Source organism: Egretta garzetta, unplaced genomic scaffold, assembly GCF_000687185.1.
Source record: "Egretta garzetta isolate BGI_Z169 unplaced genomic scaffold, ASM68718v1 scaffold16, whole genome shotgun sequence".
NCBI classification, from domain to species: Eukaryota; Metazoa; Chordata; class Aves; order Pelecaniformes; family Ardeidae; genus Egretta; species Egretta garzetta.
In genome coordinates, this window is record NW_009260022.1 from 401,528 (window position 1) to 417,509 (window position 15,982).

Consider the following 15,982-nt stretch of genomic DNA (forward strand, 5'->3'; position numbering starts at 1 on the left):
AATGGGATGTCATCCAGAGAGACCTGGACAGGCTGGAGAGGTGGGGATGTGTGAACCTCATGAGGTTCAACAAGGCCAAGTGCAAGGTCCTGCACCTGGGTCGGGGTAACCCCCAGTATCAGTACAGGCTGGGGGAAGAAAGGATCGAGAGCAGCCCTGCCGAGAGGGACTTGGGGGTGCTGGTGGATGAAAAGCTGGACATGAGCCGGCAATGTGCGCTGGCAGCCCAGAAGGCCAACCGTACTCTGGGCTGCATCGGGAGAAGCACGGCCAGCAGGTTGAGGGAGGTGATTCTGCCCCTCTACTCAGCTCTGGTGAGACCTCACCTAGAGTACTACATCCAGCTCTGGAGCCCTCAGCACAAGAAGGACATGGAACTGTTGGAGCGGGTCCAGAGGAGGGCTACAAAAATGATCCAAAGGCTGGAGCACCTCTCCTATGAGGACAGGCTGAGAGAGTTGGGCTTGTTCAGCCTGGAGAAAAGAAGGCTGCGGGGAGACCTGATTATGGCCTTTCAGTACTAAAGGGGGCCTATAGGAAAGATGGGGAAAATCTTTTTAGTAGGGCCAGCTGTGACAGGACAAGGGGTAATGGTTTTAAACTAAACCAGGGTATGTTTAGACTAGATAGAAGGAAGAAATTCTTTACAATGAGGGTGGTAAAACACTGGAACAGGTTGCCCAGAGAGGTATTGGAGGCCCCATGCCTGGAAACATTCAAGGACAGGTTGGATAGGGCTCTGAGCAACCTGATCTAGCTAGCGGTGTCCCTGCTCACTGCAGGGGGGTTGGACTAGATGACCTCTAGGGGTCCCTTCCAACCCAAAACATTCTATGATTCTATGAAATAAAAATTCCTTATTATGTGTTCCCTGGGCTAGTTGACAAAAGTTAAGATTAAGTATCACTAGCTACCTGAATCTCTGGTTACTAATTTAACAATATAACTCCACTGGACTTCTTATCATCCTCTCAGCTAGAGTCCGTGGGATGATGTTCACGTTTTTGGATCACAGCTAAAAATCCAGAATAAGGATTTATTTCAGTGAGGTCACCATTACATTCCCAGATAGTAAGTCCGTGCTGATTTATTTAGCCAATATTTTAACTAATATGATGGAAAGTTTTTATATGTCCCATCAAAAGAACAAGGGATGGCTATGATTTGGCTATCTAACAGGTGCAGTTTTAGCCCCAAATCAGTTTTCTCATTGGAAAGGATTTCAGACTTGAACGCTTCTAGGACTTCAATAATATTACATGTGAGTGCCTAGAACAGGTCCAGAATTTTGATAGCCTTCAGCTAAGAGTTACAGTTAAAGTTAAAGTTAAAGTTAAATGCAAAGCATATCTTCTAATGAGAATAACTGGCACTGTAACAGTCCCAAGAAGGTTAAGATTTTAGAGCCAACATTAACAAAAAGTTAAACAAGATTCTAGCAAAAGTGATAAAGCTTGAACTCCAGAAAAGTCTTTTCAAAGCCTCAAGTTTTCAAGCTCTCAGTAAGCTTACTTACACTCTGCCTATAACTTTTGCATTTTCCACCTCTATGTTTGGATTTCATATTGATGTAACGAACTCTAGTGATGCACCATTCAGGATTGGGTAACAGATCTGCACCAGAACTAGCAGAGCAAAAGAAACTTATTGCCCCTATGTATTTCCCTTGAGGTTAGCTAACTCCCACAGAACTACTAAAGGAAAATGAGAAATGGGCAAGAAAGGATTGTATTCTGCACTGCTGAAAGAGACAACTGAATATAGATGGAGCAGCTTGTTGTCCCTCAGTTTTCAGCAAGAGACTAACTTGCCAACCCAGCTGGGAGCTTTGTTTGGAACGGCCAGGCAGTAATACTGCTTATTTTAAGCAGTCATGGAGAGAGTTTCTTGGCTGACTGTCAAGCATCTATGGCAACTGGCTAAGGCTGCACCTGCACCTGTGCAAGGAATATCATCCATTATCCTGAAAGACCTGTGATGAATTTCTTTTGGGTGAGAACAGGAATAAGCTGTTGTGTAGTGTAAGCATTAATTTTTGCAGGGGACCTCTTGTGGTATTGCAGTCCCTTCTGGAAACTAGAGAACAAGATGGTCCCTCAGTTAGCTTTGTACCTTTTAAAATCACATTATGGCAGAGCCCAATGTACTAGCTAAGATCAATTTTTGTTGACATAGGTAAGAAATGGAGGAAATATGTATATGTGGAATGAGAAGGTCTTGCATGGAATTGGAAAAATAATGGTACTAACTGCAGAGGCATAACAGAGAGCTGTGTTGATTTTGTTTAACCCCTGATAAAGCTCATGCAGGAAGAGTTACCATGGCAACAAGGTCCAAATCAGGCTAGCATTAACTAAAGGCTGAGATTTTTAGCGCTCCAAAAGAGAGAAAATCGCTGATGATCACACTAAAGATGGAAACAATACAATTTCAAGCTGCATAATATGCTAATAGGTCAACAGCTGAAAGTAAAGAATGCCAGCAAGAAGACCATTTAATGAGCACACGCGCACCCCCCTGCCCCAATAATTACAAATTAATAAGAATTTAGTGAGATGTAAAATATCAAAATATAAAAGTGAGAATGCTGGGTGTCTCTATTCTGTTCAAAGTGTAGTTCTGTAATCAAATTACGAGTCATTGAAAGTCATCATACAACACATTTTTTATCTGTAAGAATACTGTGACCAGAAATGCATTTGCCAGCTGTGCGTTCAGGAACTCTGTCTTTCCTACTCCAGTTCTGAGGCACTCTCCAGGATCATCCTCAAATATTTATCATTATCAACTAACGATGCTAGACTGAAATAGGATGTCACTCCCTCCTATACGTAAAGTGTTGAAATCAATAGAATATTACTTTACAAGCCAATAGTAACCTCTATGGCTCTACAACCTCATACAGGATGTAGGATGTGCCACAAAAAAGTGACACTGAAGGTCTATGACTACATGGTGTCTGCTGCAGCTATGGCAACACATAGAGAATCTGAACAGGGACCAGAGGTGGGCAGTAAGCCAGCAGGCCAAAAGTATACTCAGTTCTTGGCAAAGAACTCTTATCGATTGCATCTTCTCCTCAGATGGACTTCTGTCTAACTCAAACATTACCAGATACTATACAGTCACTACTAAGACTAAGGAACTTGTTGCCAGCCTTGTCTCTTCTTCCCCAATGGTGCAAGGGTTTTTTTCAAAGACAAAACTGTGGGAAATTATATTCTTTCAAAAGTAATGCAAATAAATATCTCCAAGATGATGTTCATTGTAATCTACTGGGAAGGAACGAAAGAACCTAGGGAACTTGGTACCACAATGGCACCTGAGAAGCCTATTTGTAATTCTGCAGCAGGTACAACATGGAAGATCACTTCCATCTTGTCTAGGTGGCAGCATATGTTTTCTCATAAGAAATGTGAAGGTTATTCAGGCAAAGCGCTTCTGTCAACAGATTCTTTGTGAAGAGCAGATTGAATATTTCATGGGGACATTTTCCTGACAGATTTGTTGTCAGTCTTGGCTTCCTGCCCTAAAGACGCTTCTTTGATTGAATGGCAATGCCATTGTTCTGAGTGGCCACACTCTGGATTAAAAGTCTTCCTTCATCGAGCATTATACCTGCTAAGTACGTTTGAAGTGTTCCCATTTATTATCATCTCTGCAACTCTAAAGTTGGTATTATGCTGCATTTAGGATTGGGGTTTAACTGTGGAGTATGAAAGACAGGCATACCAGAAACAGTAATTTGTCAGACAAATCATTGGACAATAAAAGTGTAATGTTATTCAAGGATTGTGCTTTCCCTACATAAAAATGAAAATCCTGTAAATGTCAGTTTAGCTGTCTTCATGACTGTTGCTGTCTGACCACAGCTACTATCCACAGTTCCTGGTATTTAGCAGTACTGAATACTGGTGATATAATTTAATATTTCACTGAATTTTCCTTCACTTAAGATTACTCCCAAAAGCCTCTAAAGTGAGTGCAAGCACAGAAAATGTTACCTGAACTCTTGCCAGGACAACCATTTATACATGACCATATGAATCAAAATCTGACTATGCTGAATCTACTGTGTCCTGAAAACAAAATATTTTAATTCCAGGGAGAAACACTACCTAGCATCAAATTCAACAAAGCACTTTGCTGAAGAAATAAAATCAACACTGCTAATAAATAATCCAATAGACTAGCTTCTCCAAACAATTTAAAACATGGTATCTCGGAAAATAGGTGTAAGAGACAATATACATATCTATGTATATCTCAGGGCAATAAGGTAGCTTAGTGTTTGAACACCTCTGCACCGATAGGTATGAAGTCATGGAAAGGTGTAACTGGTATCCTCTAGTCATATATAACCATATAGGGGACAATGCTCAGCTGGATTCTCAAGAGCTGCTGCAGTAACAGCTAGCATGGGACCCTAATGTACCCAGCATTACCAAGTGAAATACCAATGAATAATGAAAAAGTGCTGTCTAATGTAAGAAATGAAGTTAATTACCTTTCTCTATTTCACTTTGAAAGGACAATTTCCGTCTTCGTAGTTTGTAGTTATCTCCATCCGTATCATTAGTAGTTTGTGATCTTATTATGAGGTCAGACTTGATTAATGAAATATGAAACATAATGACAGATTAGTCCCATCTAAAGAGAGCAGGTTTTCAATAGGTGATTGACTGTTAATCATGTTCAAGCTTTAAGAAAGGCAATATTACACAAGTCAGTCTGCATCAACCTCTCCATACCCAACTAATGGTATTGCTCAATGCTAACATTAAAAAGTTCATGCAGATTGAGCAAAACCAACAAGGTCACCACCTGATGGTGAAACAAAAGTATCCTGATAATAAGTTTACATGGAAAGACGTGTTCATGTGTTATCAGCTTCCTGAAATTGCACAAATGTGGTTTAAGTAATCTTAAAGAAATTAATGAAAAAAAATTAAATAAACTCTAACAGAGAATGTATACTATTGCAAGAAGTAATGTGGCAACTGATTGTAATTAGATTTATATTTAACTACATGGTAAAGATTATAAAGGTTACATCTTACAACAACAAATATAAGGCTGACAAACACCCGATCCTTTACCTGTCATTATTTTATCTTTCTAGACCCTCCCTTCCTCTCTATCAGATTCAGTTCATTCAGATATTTACTTCCATAATGTCTTTTTCTATCCATCTTATAAAAGACGGATGTGCTTTTTTGCCATAATAAATATAAGATGAATTTAACTCTTCTTTCTACTTATTTGAAACAGAAAATTACAAATAAGCAAATATAACACCAGTTATGCTCTTTGTGTACATACTCATGGTATTGGCTTCAGCCTCCTCCCCTTCCCTGTTCTAGTGAGGTTTCCCATACCACTCAGGTAAGCAGATTTGCAGGTTGGAGAAGGGCAGAGAGAAAGAAGTGGGAAGTGTTTACATCTTTCTCTATTCCCTTCATTGTAAACCTGTTGGCTAAGGTGCTTCAGTGGTGGCCCACTGGCAGAATAACTGCAGGAAGACAAAGGCACTTGCACATAAATAGGAGGACAGGAGTAGAAGTTGAGGCAGAAGCACCTATTATTCAGATAACAAATCTAGATTTGAGTGATATACTGAGGATCAGAATGTGCTCATCACTTTTGGGGATGATTTTCTGGATTGCAATAGACAGTGGAAGGCAAATGGAATTGCTAGAGAAAACTGTGATTTTGCAAGCTCAGAGGCATGGGCGAGCCTGTCCTCCTTTCCCTATTTCTGTGAAGTCTAGCAATTTTTTCTTAGTGGCTGGTACAGCAATAAGAAATAACAACTGAAAAAATTCTGAGGAACATGAGCAGTGAGGACTTTCTTTGTGTATTCTACACAACACAGAGGAATGAATTTTGTTTCAATTTTCTCAAATTTAAGGAAAAATAATGATAAAATGTTGATGGCAATGTAATTGCAGGAAATAATTGCTCAGACTAAAACCATTAAAGTGAATTTATCCTCAAGGAAATTTTTAAATATGTGGACTTTCATTTTTAACTTAAATTTATCACTAGACTATAAATTCATTGTATTGTATTTCACATGTAATTAATAATGATGGCCTTTTCAATAAACACAAAAGAATGACTTTTAAAATAAAGAATAGATTTTTTCTTCTATTTTCAGAATGATCTTTTACTAAAAAAGGCTCAGCATAAAAAGAAGTGACACTTCGTGTCAGAAGTTATACTTGTTTTAATTTTTTAAACTAAATATCCACATGTGATTAGCAAGGATGTCCCTACCATTTACAGCCCAAAATGTAGTGTTCTTTGTCTCCTTGTTTCTCAGAAGGCCTTTAAGGCCAAATTATGTTAGTTCCTTCCCACTGAACCTCTGGTTTTCCTTAAAAGTATAGTCAGAAACCACAAAGCAGCAGTATCTCAGAAATAATAAAATGTAAAATAGTCATTCTATGGGTAGTATACTCCCCATTTTGTGGCCAGTGCTGGTGTACCCTGCAACTTTCTAGGGAAAGCTTTAGCCCCAGTTGCATGAGCTGGCCTTTCCCCTCTCCCCTTCTGGCCAAACCTCCCTTTTCTTTCCTGATTTAGTCTGACCCCAGCAGTCTGAGATAAGGAAACACTGGTAATTTTTCTTCTTTCTTGAAGATACAATCTGGAGAAAAGGGGCACTTAGGAGAGTCACTGTGGGAAAAAGAGACCAAGAATCCTTGCAAATCTGAAGACTGAGTGAAATTTAAAAAGTCCCCTGTATGCTTTTAGTCTCCTAGGAGGTAGGGTCCACTCTGAGATAAGCAAATTAACAATTCATGTCTGAAAGCCAATTAAATATTTTCTATTGTTAGACACACAATGAATCCGGATAATCTGATTTAACTTTATTTTATGGCTGTACAATTATATTTAGTGTCAAAAGTTCCCCTAGTGGTGATGCAGGCTATAGTCATCTGAAACAAACCATATTTTCCATGGCTTTAATGAAACATCCAAAATCCCCCTGGCTGAAACTTTAATACTCTTTAAATATAGAACCAAATCCTGTTAGATTAACATCATTTGAATAATTTCATTGACTTCTGCTGAGTTTAACTGACTTCAGTAGGAGCAATCAGGTGCATATATATTTTTAAAATAGGATTTGGCCTCAGGCTTTTAGCTTTTAATTTTGCTAGCCTTGGTTTTTCAATTGCTATTTTCAAGTTTTGTTTCTGTGGGACAGATTCAATACTAATGAAAAAAAAATCACTTGTTGTATGTACCTTTGCAGTTTCATCTCTCAGATTAAAAGTCAGTTCTAGATTGGTGAGGAAGAGATCAGAAAATTCAGGGTACATGTCCAAAACTTCTAGTAGATCTTCTCGCTGGATCTTATGCAAGTCACAGTAAGTTAGAGCTCTCACATCTGCATTTGACTTTCCTGGTTTTGCATAAAGGTGTACCATCTCTCCAAAAATATCATTTTTCCCTGCAGAAAGAAAATTAGATGGAGATTATTATTTTAAACATGAAAAAGCTATTAAACTGAATGATGTATTTCTTTATGATAATGGTGTAGAATGCTTGATTTTACACAAAGTGATACAATCAGATTACCATTGCACATATGTTGTTGTAAATCAAAAGTATTATTATTAAATATTAAAATTATTAAAAGCAGTGAAATTATGTAGACATGTAACTGGACTAAGTGAAAGGAAAATATACTTTAATCACAGTTTTTCTTCAGTTCTATCAAAACAGCATGACTAGAGCAGGTTCCTTTGTTCTTTCTCATAAAAATATTATTTGCTGATTTAAATCATATTCTTATGAAGACAAAGATGTAATTTCTGTTGTTCAGTAGAGTACAGAACCTGTCTGGCCTGGAATCTCATTTTGTTAAGAATTACATGAAGAAACAGACCATACTTGAAATATATTTTAGTAGAAAATGACTTAGTTTTTATATTTTTCAGAGGGAATGCAAAACTTCCAAGATGCAGAAGTTGTTTTAAAGGAGCTTTTCAAACATAGCTGCTTCTATTTTGATACTATTACAATTCTTTCCATCAATGTTGACACATTTGCAATACCCGTTTGCTAAAATTGTCATCTCTAATTGCTCATTTTCCCCAAATCTGTACCTAACCTTCATAAATGCAGAGTAGCTGTAGCCATAGACCTTGTGCAAAACATGCTCTAAACTAAGGGTTTCAGGGCTTACCTGCAAAATGGGGTTTGGGCGACAACTGGGAAAACACTTGTGGGAAAGAATAGTAGTGATAGCAACTGAGAAACAGCAGATTGGTAAAAAAGAATACAGGGGTGATTTTCCCTCTCTGTTAAACATTTGTGGCTTTTATGTTAGGTTACTACAAGTAGTTCTGTTTTCTCCATTTTCTCAAAAGGAAGCTGAAAACTGGGTGAGCAAGCAGCTATTATTAAAAATAATTTAAGGGCTGATTTACAGTGAGGATCTTAAAGAGCACAGTCTGTTTAGCTTATCAACAGGAAGATTAAGAGGTAACCTGATTATATTGCATATATCCTTACAGAGAGGAAAAATTACTCGGTACTAAATGCCTGTAGAATATAATAAGGAATGCATAACAAGAACCAATGGAAAGAAATTGAAGTGAGATCATTTTATACTGGAAATAAAGCACACACTTTTAACAATAAACATGATTAACTATGGAAATAAACTGCCAAGAAAAGTGATCCCTTTTTCATCTCATTATGTCTTCAGATCAAACCCCGTTGCTTTTCTTTCATCAAACACAGTTCATTAGACACAACAGATAGTTAAAGGTATGAAATGTAACAGGAGTCAGTGATATAACAGAGCGTAGCCAATATAATCTAATAGTCCTGGCCTCAATGTTTATGAATGCAGAGGTCCCTGTTCAAGGCATATAACACCTTCTCTGCAACATGACTATTGACATGATCGCAGTATTTTTTTATCTTGCCTGCAAAGCTGAAAGAGGTGGTAGATTCTACAAGGTCCACAGCCATCTAAGGATTTGGTGCAGAATTACTGTTGTCAGGCCAGTACTGATCAGACCTTACTCAGCAGCATTAGACAGTGCTGATGAGGAGAAATGGGAGTCAAAACTAACATTTCTCAGAACTCTTTGATTTCTGCAATACTTGTTAAGGGTGGAAACTTGCAACCTCTGTTGGAACGAAGTCTTTTCCACCCCAGAGGACAAAGCATTGAGTGTTTTTTCTCATTTTTCTCACAGAATGTCCATTTCTGTGTGTAGGTTTTTTTCAGAAAGAGGAATTAACTAAAAACATTTGGCTAAGTATTGATAATCTTTGTTAGATTTCTGTGTGATTTAATTGCAGAGGGATTTTCATTTGTATCATCTTCTGTTGGTTTTTAGCAAGATACCACAGACTCATTGACTAGAGCCAGCTATCAGGCAGGCTGCTGCCTCATGGATTGTGCAAGAGTTGTGGGCCCACAGAGCAGCTCCTTTTGGCTCCTGTTGTGCACAACTGTCTGTTTTTCTGCCTGGACTACCATTCTCTGGGAGAGCAGAGCTCCAGCCTGCAGCCCCTGGTGTGAGGAGCTGTAGGCTGGAAGAGAAGCAGTGGCATTGCCCTGCAAATACTTGGGTTTCTGCTGCAGTGTGAGAGCACAGGGATCTGATGTGCATAGCATGCAAAACGTGACCAGTCTGCATCTTTGGTCCTGGAAGAAATTACTGAGTTCATAAACTTGTCAGTTTTTCTTGATTGTGAGTGCTATAGAAATTCAAATGGTTTTGATGTGAGAGATGAAATCCTCGATGAACCACACTGTTCATAATCAGGGGAAGACACACAGGTAAGTAAAAACCTCACAGTGTTTTACTTGCATGCTCCCTACACTGCTTGTGCCTAAAGCTGGCCCAGCTGATGAGGTGCAACAGCATGAGGTGACAAATTATCTTGATAACACCATCTAAACGTAGGCACACCTTTGTACTTCTGCTCACATATCCACCCTGCAAAGTACTAGCAGAATAATCAGTCACAAGTGGATTAATAGCAACATACTGCTACCAAGTGCACATTTTGCTTCAGCTACTTTTCTGTCTGTAAGCTCCTACAGTGGATGATAAACAGAAAGGAGAACATATGAATGATGTTACAGCTGGTGTAGGTTTCTGTACAGCAAAATCCTTACTCGTCTACTCAGTTATTCTTTGTGTTCTTATTACCTGATATTAAATGGGAGAAAAAAAAATCAGTAGTTTTGTTTAGGTAGGTTTTTAGTTTTTTTACTTTTAAAAGTGCTGTAGCTAATGAAGTCTTATTGGTTCCACATAAGAGCCATCACCAGTTGCAGGTGAGCTCCCAGCTGGATTGAGTTTTGCTCTGAGCCATCTTCACTGGGAAGGAAAACAAGTAACTCCCCATGCTATACAAACAAAACCATGTTGATAAGAAATATAGGGGAAACACTGGTGTTATTACACTTAAGGATCGATCTAGGTCTAGATTAATCTGTTATTCTCTTCCCTTTTTATATGCTCAATAGGCAGAACCAGACATTTCTAAAAACCTCTAGAAGACATTTCAAATGCCTAAAGTAGATACATATTTTTCTCCAGCTAGCACATATGGGGTCCGTGTGTCTCAGTACCCTCATACACTGTTCAAGAAAAGGGTGTCCTTGACTTTGGTTCCTGCAGCATAACTGGAGTAATTTGATATCTGCTTGCCTCAACTTGCAGTTTACCACTTATCTAGGGATAAATCTGACTCACTCCTGCTCTTCTTTTTTTAGCTATCCAAGGACATGGGCTCCTTGGTGCACATGAATTATTGCAGTAATGTAGGCTTTGCTCCTTAAACAAATTATGTCTCCTCTTGATTTTAAATAAGAGTGAGTAAAACATTTACAAATTTCCTTCCCCAGCAACAACGAGTATTTCTTTTCAGTCCCCCGACTCTTAACATGCCTTGTAGTAATCTACTCACCAAGAATGGCTACAACAATGTCACTCTTAAGGATTTCAATGGAGCCTCTTGACACAAAGTAAAGAGCGGTGAGAACATCTCCACAGTGCACTAAAGTGTCTCCAGGAGGTGCATGTGTTGTCTTAAATTTCATAGCCAAAGCTCGAAGACAGCCTTTACTGGCCCCCTGGAAAGCTTTGCAATTCTGAAGCAAATTTTGGTTAAGGTGCAGACAAATGTCAGCCTGTAAGCATTCTGGAAATCCCTTCAGGACCTGGAAAGACAAGCATAAGGATTTCATGTGAATGCTATGAAAGTTGCTTTATATAATTTTAGTGTTTTCTTCCTGGACAGAAAGAAGGAAGTGACATACAAATAGAGGTGGCCCTAAGACCTGCCAGAGTATTACAATTCAACAAGCGCATAGTGTAATCCATATTGCAAAGCTTATACAATGTGAATACTAATGTACATACTAATGTATGTAGTGGTTACAAAATTCATTATTAAGGTTTCCTTCATTGCAAGAAATGGTATCAAGGTATATGAATGAATATACTGCAGTAAAATAACAAAGACGACACCTAAAGGGAGAGTCTTGTCTGAATTTCACCTTTCAGACTGATATGTCTATTTCCTTTTTATCAATTATAAAAGTACTACATTTACTATGAGAGGGGGTTTTGCTGAAACAACCATGACATTTGTAAAATAAGACCTATCTGAACAAGAGTAGATATTTTTCAGAGAGAGTGTATTTTGATGGGATTTTCATGTTAAATATATTCTGCTTGCAAGTGTAGGACTTAGATTTTTGTCAGAAAAAGCAAAATGTGCCACTGAAACAATGATGTTACGCAGATTTACATAGGCAGACGATTAGTTCAGCAAACCACAGTGCTAGTTGCTATGGTCCTTGCTCATCTCTTACTCAGAACAATGGGTTTGCCTGAAGTAGAACCACGTGGTTCCTCTTGGGTACCATGGTAACATATTAATTTGGTGTAGAAGAAAAAAAGTGAGCTATGTACAACGTGGTCATTATGTGTGAGCTTTTCTAAATTGTCTAGGATCATCTTTCCTCTGCTTCTTTTAGAATAAAAAAAAATTTCTGCTACTGACTTCTATGGCAGTATGGTCCACCTTCAGACTCTGGCCACTGTGTTAAGGAATGGGCCTGACACATTATTATGCACCACCCTTTCTTTCTGTTAAATCCTGTTATCTGCTGTCAGTGATGTTAATGGGTCATATGCTTTCCCTGGGACCAGCTACATGTGCTGCATATTTCTAAGGACAAAACATGAACTGATGTTACCAGTCTTATGAATATGCGAACAGGAAGTGTCTTTTTGTTATTAGAGCAGTCTATTAATTCATTCCTGTTTATCCTCTGCACTGTTTTTCTACAAACACGTAAATATTCCTGCATAGAAAAAAAAACAAAACCAAAATGCATTCACTTGTTGCTATATTAATTCTTACTGCAGCACAATAAAGGTCTGTGCACTCACTCTTATTGCATAAAGATATTCACAACTCATTCCCCTTGCTAACGGAGAAGATGAACATGTTTCTGATATGAGGCTTCTGTCCACACAAGCCAAACTATGATTTACAAATGAAATATTAGTACCTTTAACTGAGTTGAAATGTTTCTATGATTGCTGATGGAAATCAATGTTGTGAAATAACAAACAGAATGTTTTAACACACATATATACAGCAATTTTATGAGCTATAGGGCATTATCACATGAAATTTTTACATCCTCAGAAAAAGCCAGCATTCAACAACAATAAGCAAAAGAAAACGTGATAAATGAAAAGCTTCTGTGGTGCCACTCTGTTTTCAGTATCTATCACACCACTAGAAATAGCTTAGTATGCAATCACTCTTTTTATTTTAATGTAATTATACTGAAATAAAAATATTGTGGGTTGTAGCAACTTATTTACTGAATGATACTGATAACCAAATATGTCTGGTTAATGATACAGGTGGAGAAAAATTGCAGGTGTTTATTTTGAAATTTTTCTCTACTCATGTGAGCAAACCTCACCTATTTTGAATTCATTCTTTTGCTATATGCTTATCTGAATATAATTTAGAAGAGCTCAATTTTTTATAGGATGCAAAATAGGAAATATATTTTCAGTTCAGAGGGATTTGCAAGAAAAGATATTTGAATTGTTAGAAAGTCAAGAGCACAGCCTTAGCATAAATTGTATTAATCATCAGTTTCTGTTTGTCTCATTTATCAAGGGATTGTACTTTACCATTAAGCAAAAACCATGCAGACCCTGTGTGTTGGTTTATATTTCTGAAGATACTTTAGGGATTTCTTTAAAGAAACAATTTTGGTAATTGATTTATGCTTAATATGAAACTGTTCTAAAATTATTGCATATTAGTTAAAGGTTATTTATATGCCAATAACACCTGAAAGATACTAGCCTCTGTTCAAGTGTCTGCGATTAAAAAGTCCCTGCCCCACGGAGCTTACACTCTAAATTAGTTGTTATACATCAGAGAGGAAGAACATTTACTCTTTAATACAATTGTCAAATGTCTAGAAGGAAGACGGGTGCCCAAAAAACACTGATTTCCAATCAAGTTTTGGAGATTACTAACACAAGTTCAGAGATGCAAGGAAGAAGCTGATTTGAAGACAAATTTGTTAAAACATTGCTATATACTACATTACTAAAAGGAGCTTACCATGTTGCACATATTGTATGTAGTGAGGTATTTAATCCAAGCCAGTAGCTGACACTATACAGAATCTGATGTTTTCAAATTCAGTTTTATGTTGTGCAGTACGGACAACATCTTGCCAACCCAAGCCTCCATGTACATTTATAATATTCAGATTTTCATTACTTTGAGAAAATGTTTCTTATTCATCAATTTTTAGCTTGCATTAACAAGGAAGTATCTTATTCTCAGAGATATCTTTGATTGTGTAGAGCAGGAACAATTGCATTGAAAATCACGTTCATATAATGTGGCAATCAACATCAATACATTATGGGTATACACGCTGACAACTCTAAACATTAGAAAATCATCCAGGCAGTCTTCAAAATCATGAGATTACCTTAAAAATAATAAAATTGTAAATATTGTATTTAACTTCTTTTGTTGTGAGCTTCTGGAGTCTTTAAACACATTTGAGTCACATTCCAATGTAACAACAAAAGTTCAAAATACACTTTTCTAAACAACTAAAAGCCAGTATAATCTTGAAACTATATAGATGCAGGACTAGGTGATGCAAAAATAAATAATTTTCAAAATAAAATTTTGAAAATGATAAAGCTAGAATTGCTCTTTAGATAGCATTATTCTCAATGACAGATCCAAAATTAATAAATAATTTGAATACTGGTTTGGGTTTCAATTGCTCCATTCTTTCCTGACATATTTCTATTGTTACACTCAATATCTCCTCAGTAGTGATTCCACTGGGCCATGGTGAGAAGAATCTTGGATTCTCATGGTTAGAATCAGAACTCATGCATAAGTCAAGAGTCACAAATCTTCTAAAAAAGAAAAGTAACAAGATATAAAATCAGCCTCAACCATCCCACCCCTCAAAAAAAAAAAAAAAAAATAAAAAGGAAAAACAGATATAATGCTGTGACCATAAGCTCCAGTTGTCTCCCCTTGATAGTTATCAAATCCAAGTTCAGTTGTTTCTTCATGTCTGGAATAAAACTTATTCCATGTCAAATAACATTGGTTTATCTACTTGGTATGCTTAGAGAGGAGGAAAACATCATTCAGTGAGAAGTAAAACATTTTATGTGCAATAAGTGATTGAAGCTGATGAAGGAATAAATGAGGATAGTAGGGACACAATTCATATTGCCTTGAAGAACGTGGTCTTTTATAAGTGGAGAGGGAGTCCAGCTTCATTAACTTCTTTTTTTCAAGATGGCAACAAGGTATCATTCATACATCTATCAGACACTTTTGTGACAAGAGAATTGGAGACATCTATGTGCCCTAATCTCAAATGACTAGCAAATGTTTGGAGCAATGATAACTTTGTTTTGTTTGGATAAATGATAGGATTCATAACAATTCTTAGATTTTCTCTCCTCAGTTCTGGAACAGGTATTGATGTCTGTCCCACAGAAAATACTTAGAAATTATCCCAGCTGAAGCAAATCAGGATATTAGCTACAATAGCTGTCATTAAACATGGAAATATCATCACATTCTATACCAACATAATCACAGAATGGCTGAGATTGGAAGGGATCTCTGGCGGTCATCTTGTCCAACCTCCCTGCTGAAGCAGGGCTACCTAGAGCTGGTAGCCCAGGATGATGTCCAGTTGGCTTTTGAATTTCTCCAAGGACAGAGACTACACAACCTCTATGGGCAACTCGTGCCAGTGCTCCGTCATCCTCACAGTAAAAAGATACTTCCTCATGTTTGGATGGAACCTCCTGTTTCAGTTTGTGCCCATTGCCTCTGGTCCCATCACTGAGCAGCATTAAAAAGAGCCTGGTTCCATCTTCTTTACACCATCCCTTCAGGTTTTTGTTCACATTGATGAGATCCCTTGTGAGCCTTCACTTCTCCCAGCTGAATAGTCCCAGCTCTCTCAGCCTTTCCTATGAGTATGAGAAATGCTCCAGTCCCTGCACTCTGGCAGTCAAAGACATTCCTTTAATTCTGCATATAATCAGTCATACATTTTCTCTGTTGACACATAGGTGGGATCAAACATTAAATGCCAGGCAGCAGTTGAAGAGAGCACAAGAGAACTCGTGTATGTTATGGGTCTGCTTGGGTTGTGTTGAAACTCTTTTTGACTAAGGCTTTCTTCTCCTAGAATCAGTCAGACTTATTTATGAGTGGCAAGTATTCAGCATATAGATAAAGGAAAGATAAAGGTAGACTCTCTAGTTCATCTGACAATTTAAGCTGGCATAAACTGAAAGAGGAATTCTGTTCCTTCCCCATATTATCTGTTTATTCCTGCCCTGTCTTGATCTCTCCCTGTGAAATGGTTTGAGAAACTGATCCACACAAA

At 37.7% G+C, this 15,982-nt stretch overlaps 1 protein-coding gene across 1 annotated transcript in view; it reads right to left on the bottom strand.

Moving 5' to 3' along the window:
- Window positions 1-15,982, bottom strand: part of KCNH7 (potassium voltage-gated channel subfamily H member 7) — a 240,203-nt gene that overhangs the window by 19,958 nt on the left and 204,263 nt on the right. The window contains exons 10-12 of the mRNA XM_009640740.2: window positions 10,954-11,206; window positions 7,257-7,462; window positions 4,508-4,607 (exon numbers count right to left, since the gene is read on the bottom strand). Of these exons, the coding sequence (XP_009639035.1) occupies window positions 4,508-4,607; window positions 7,257-7,462; window positions 10,954-11,206 (559 nt within the window). The remainder of the gene's footprint in view (window positions 1-4,507; window positions 4,608-7,256; window positions 7,463-10,953; window positions 11,207-15,982) is intronic.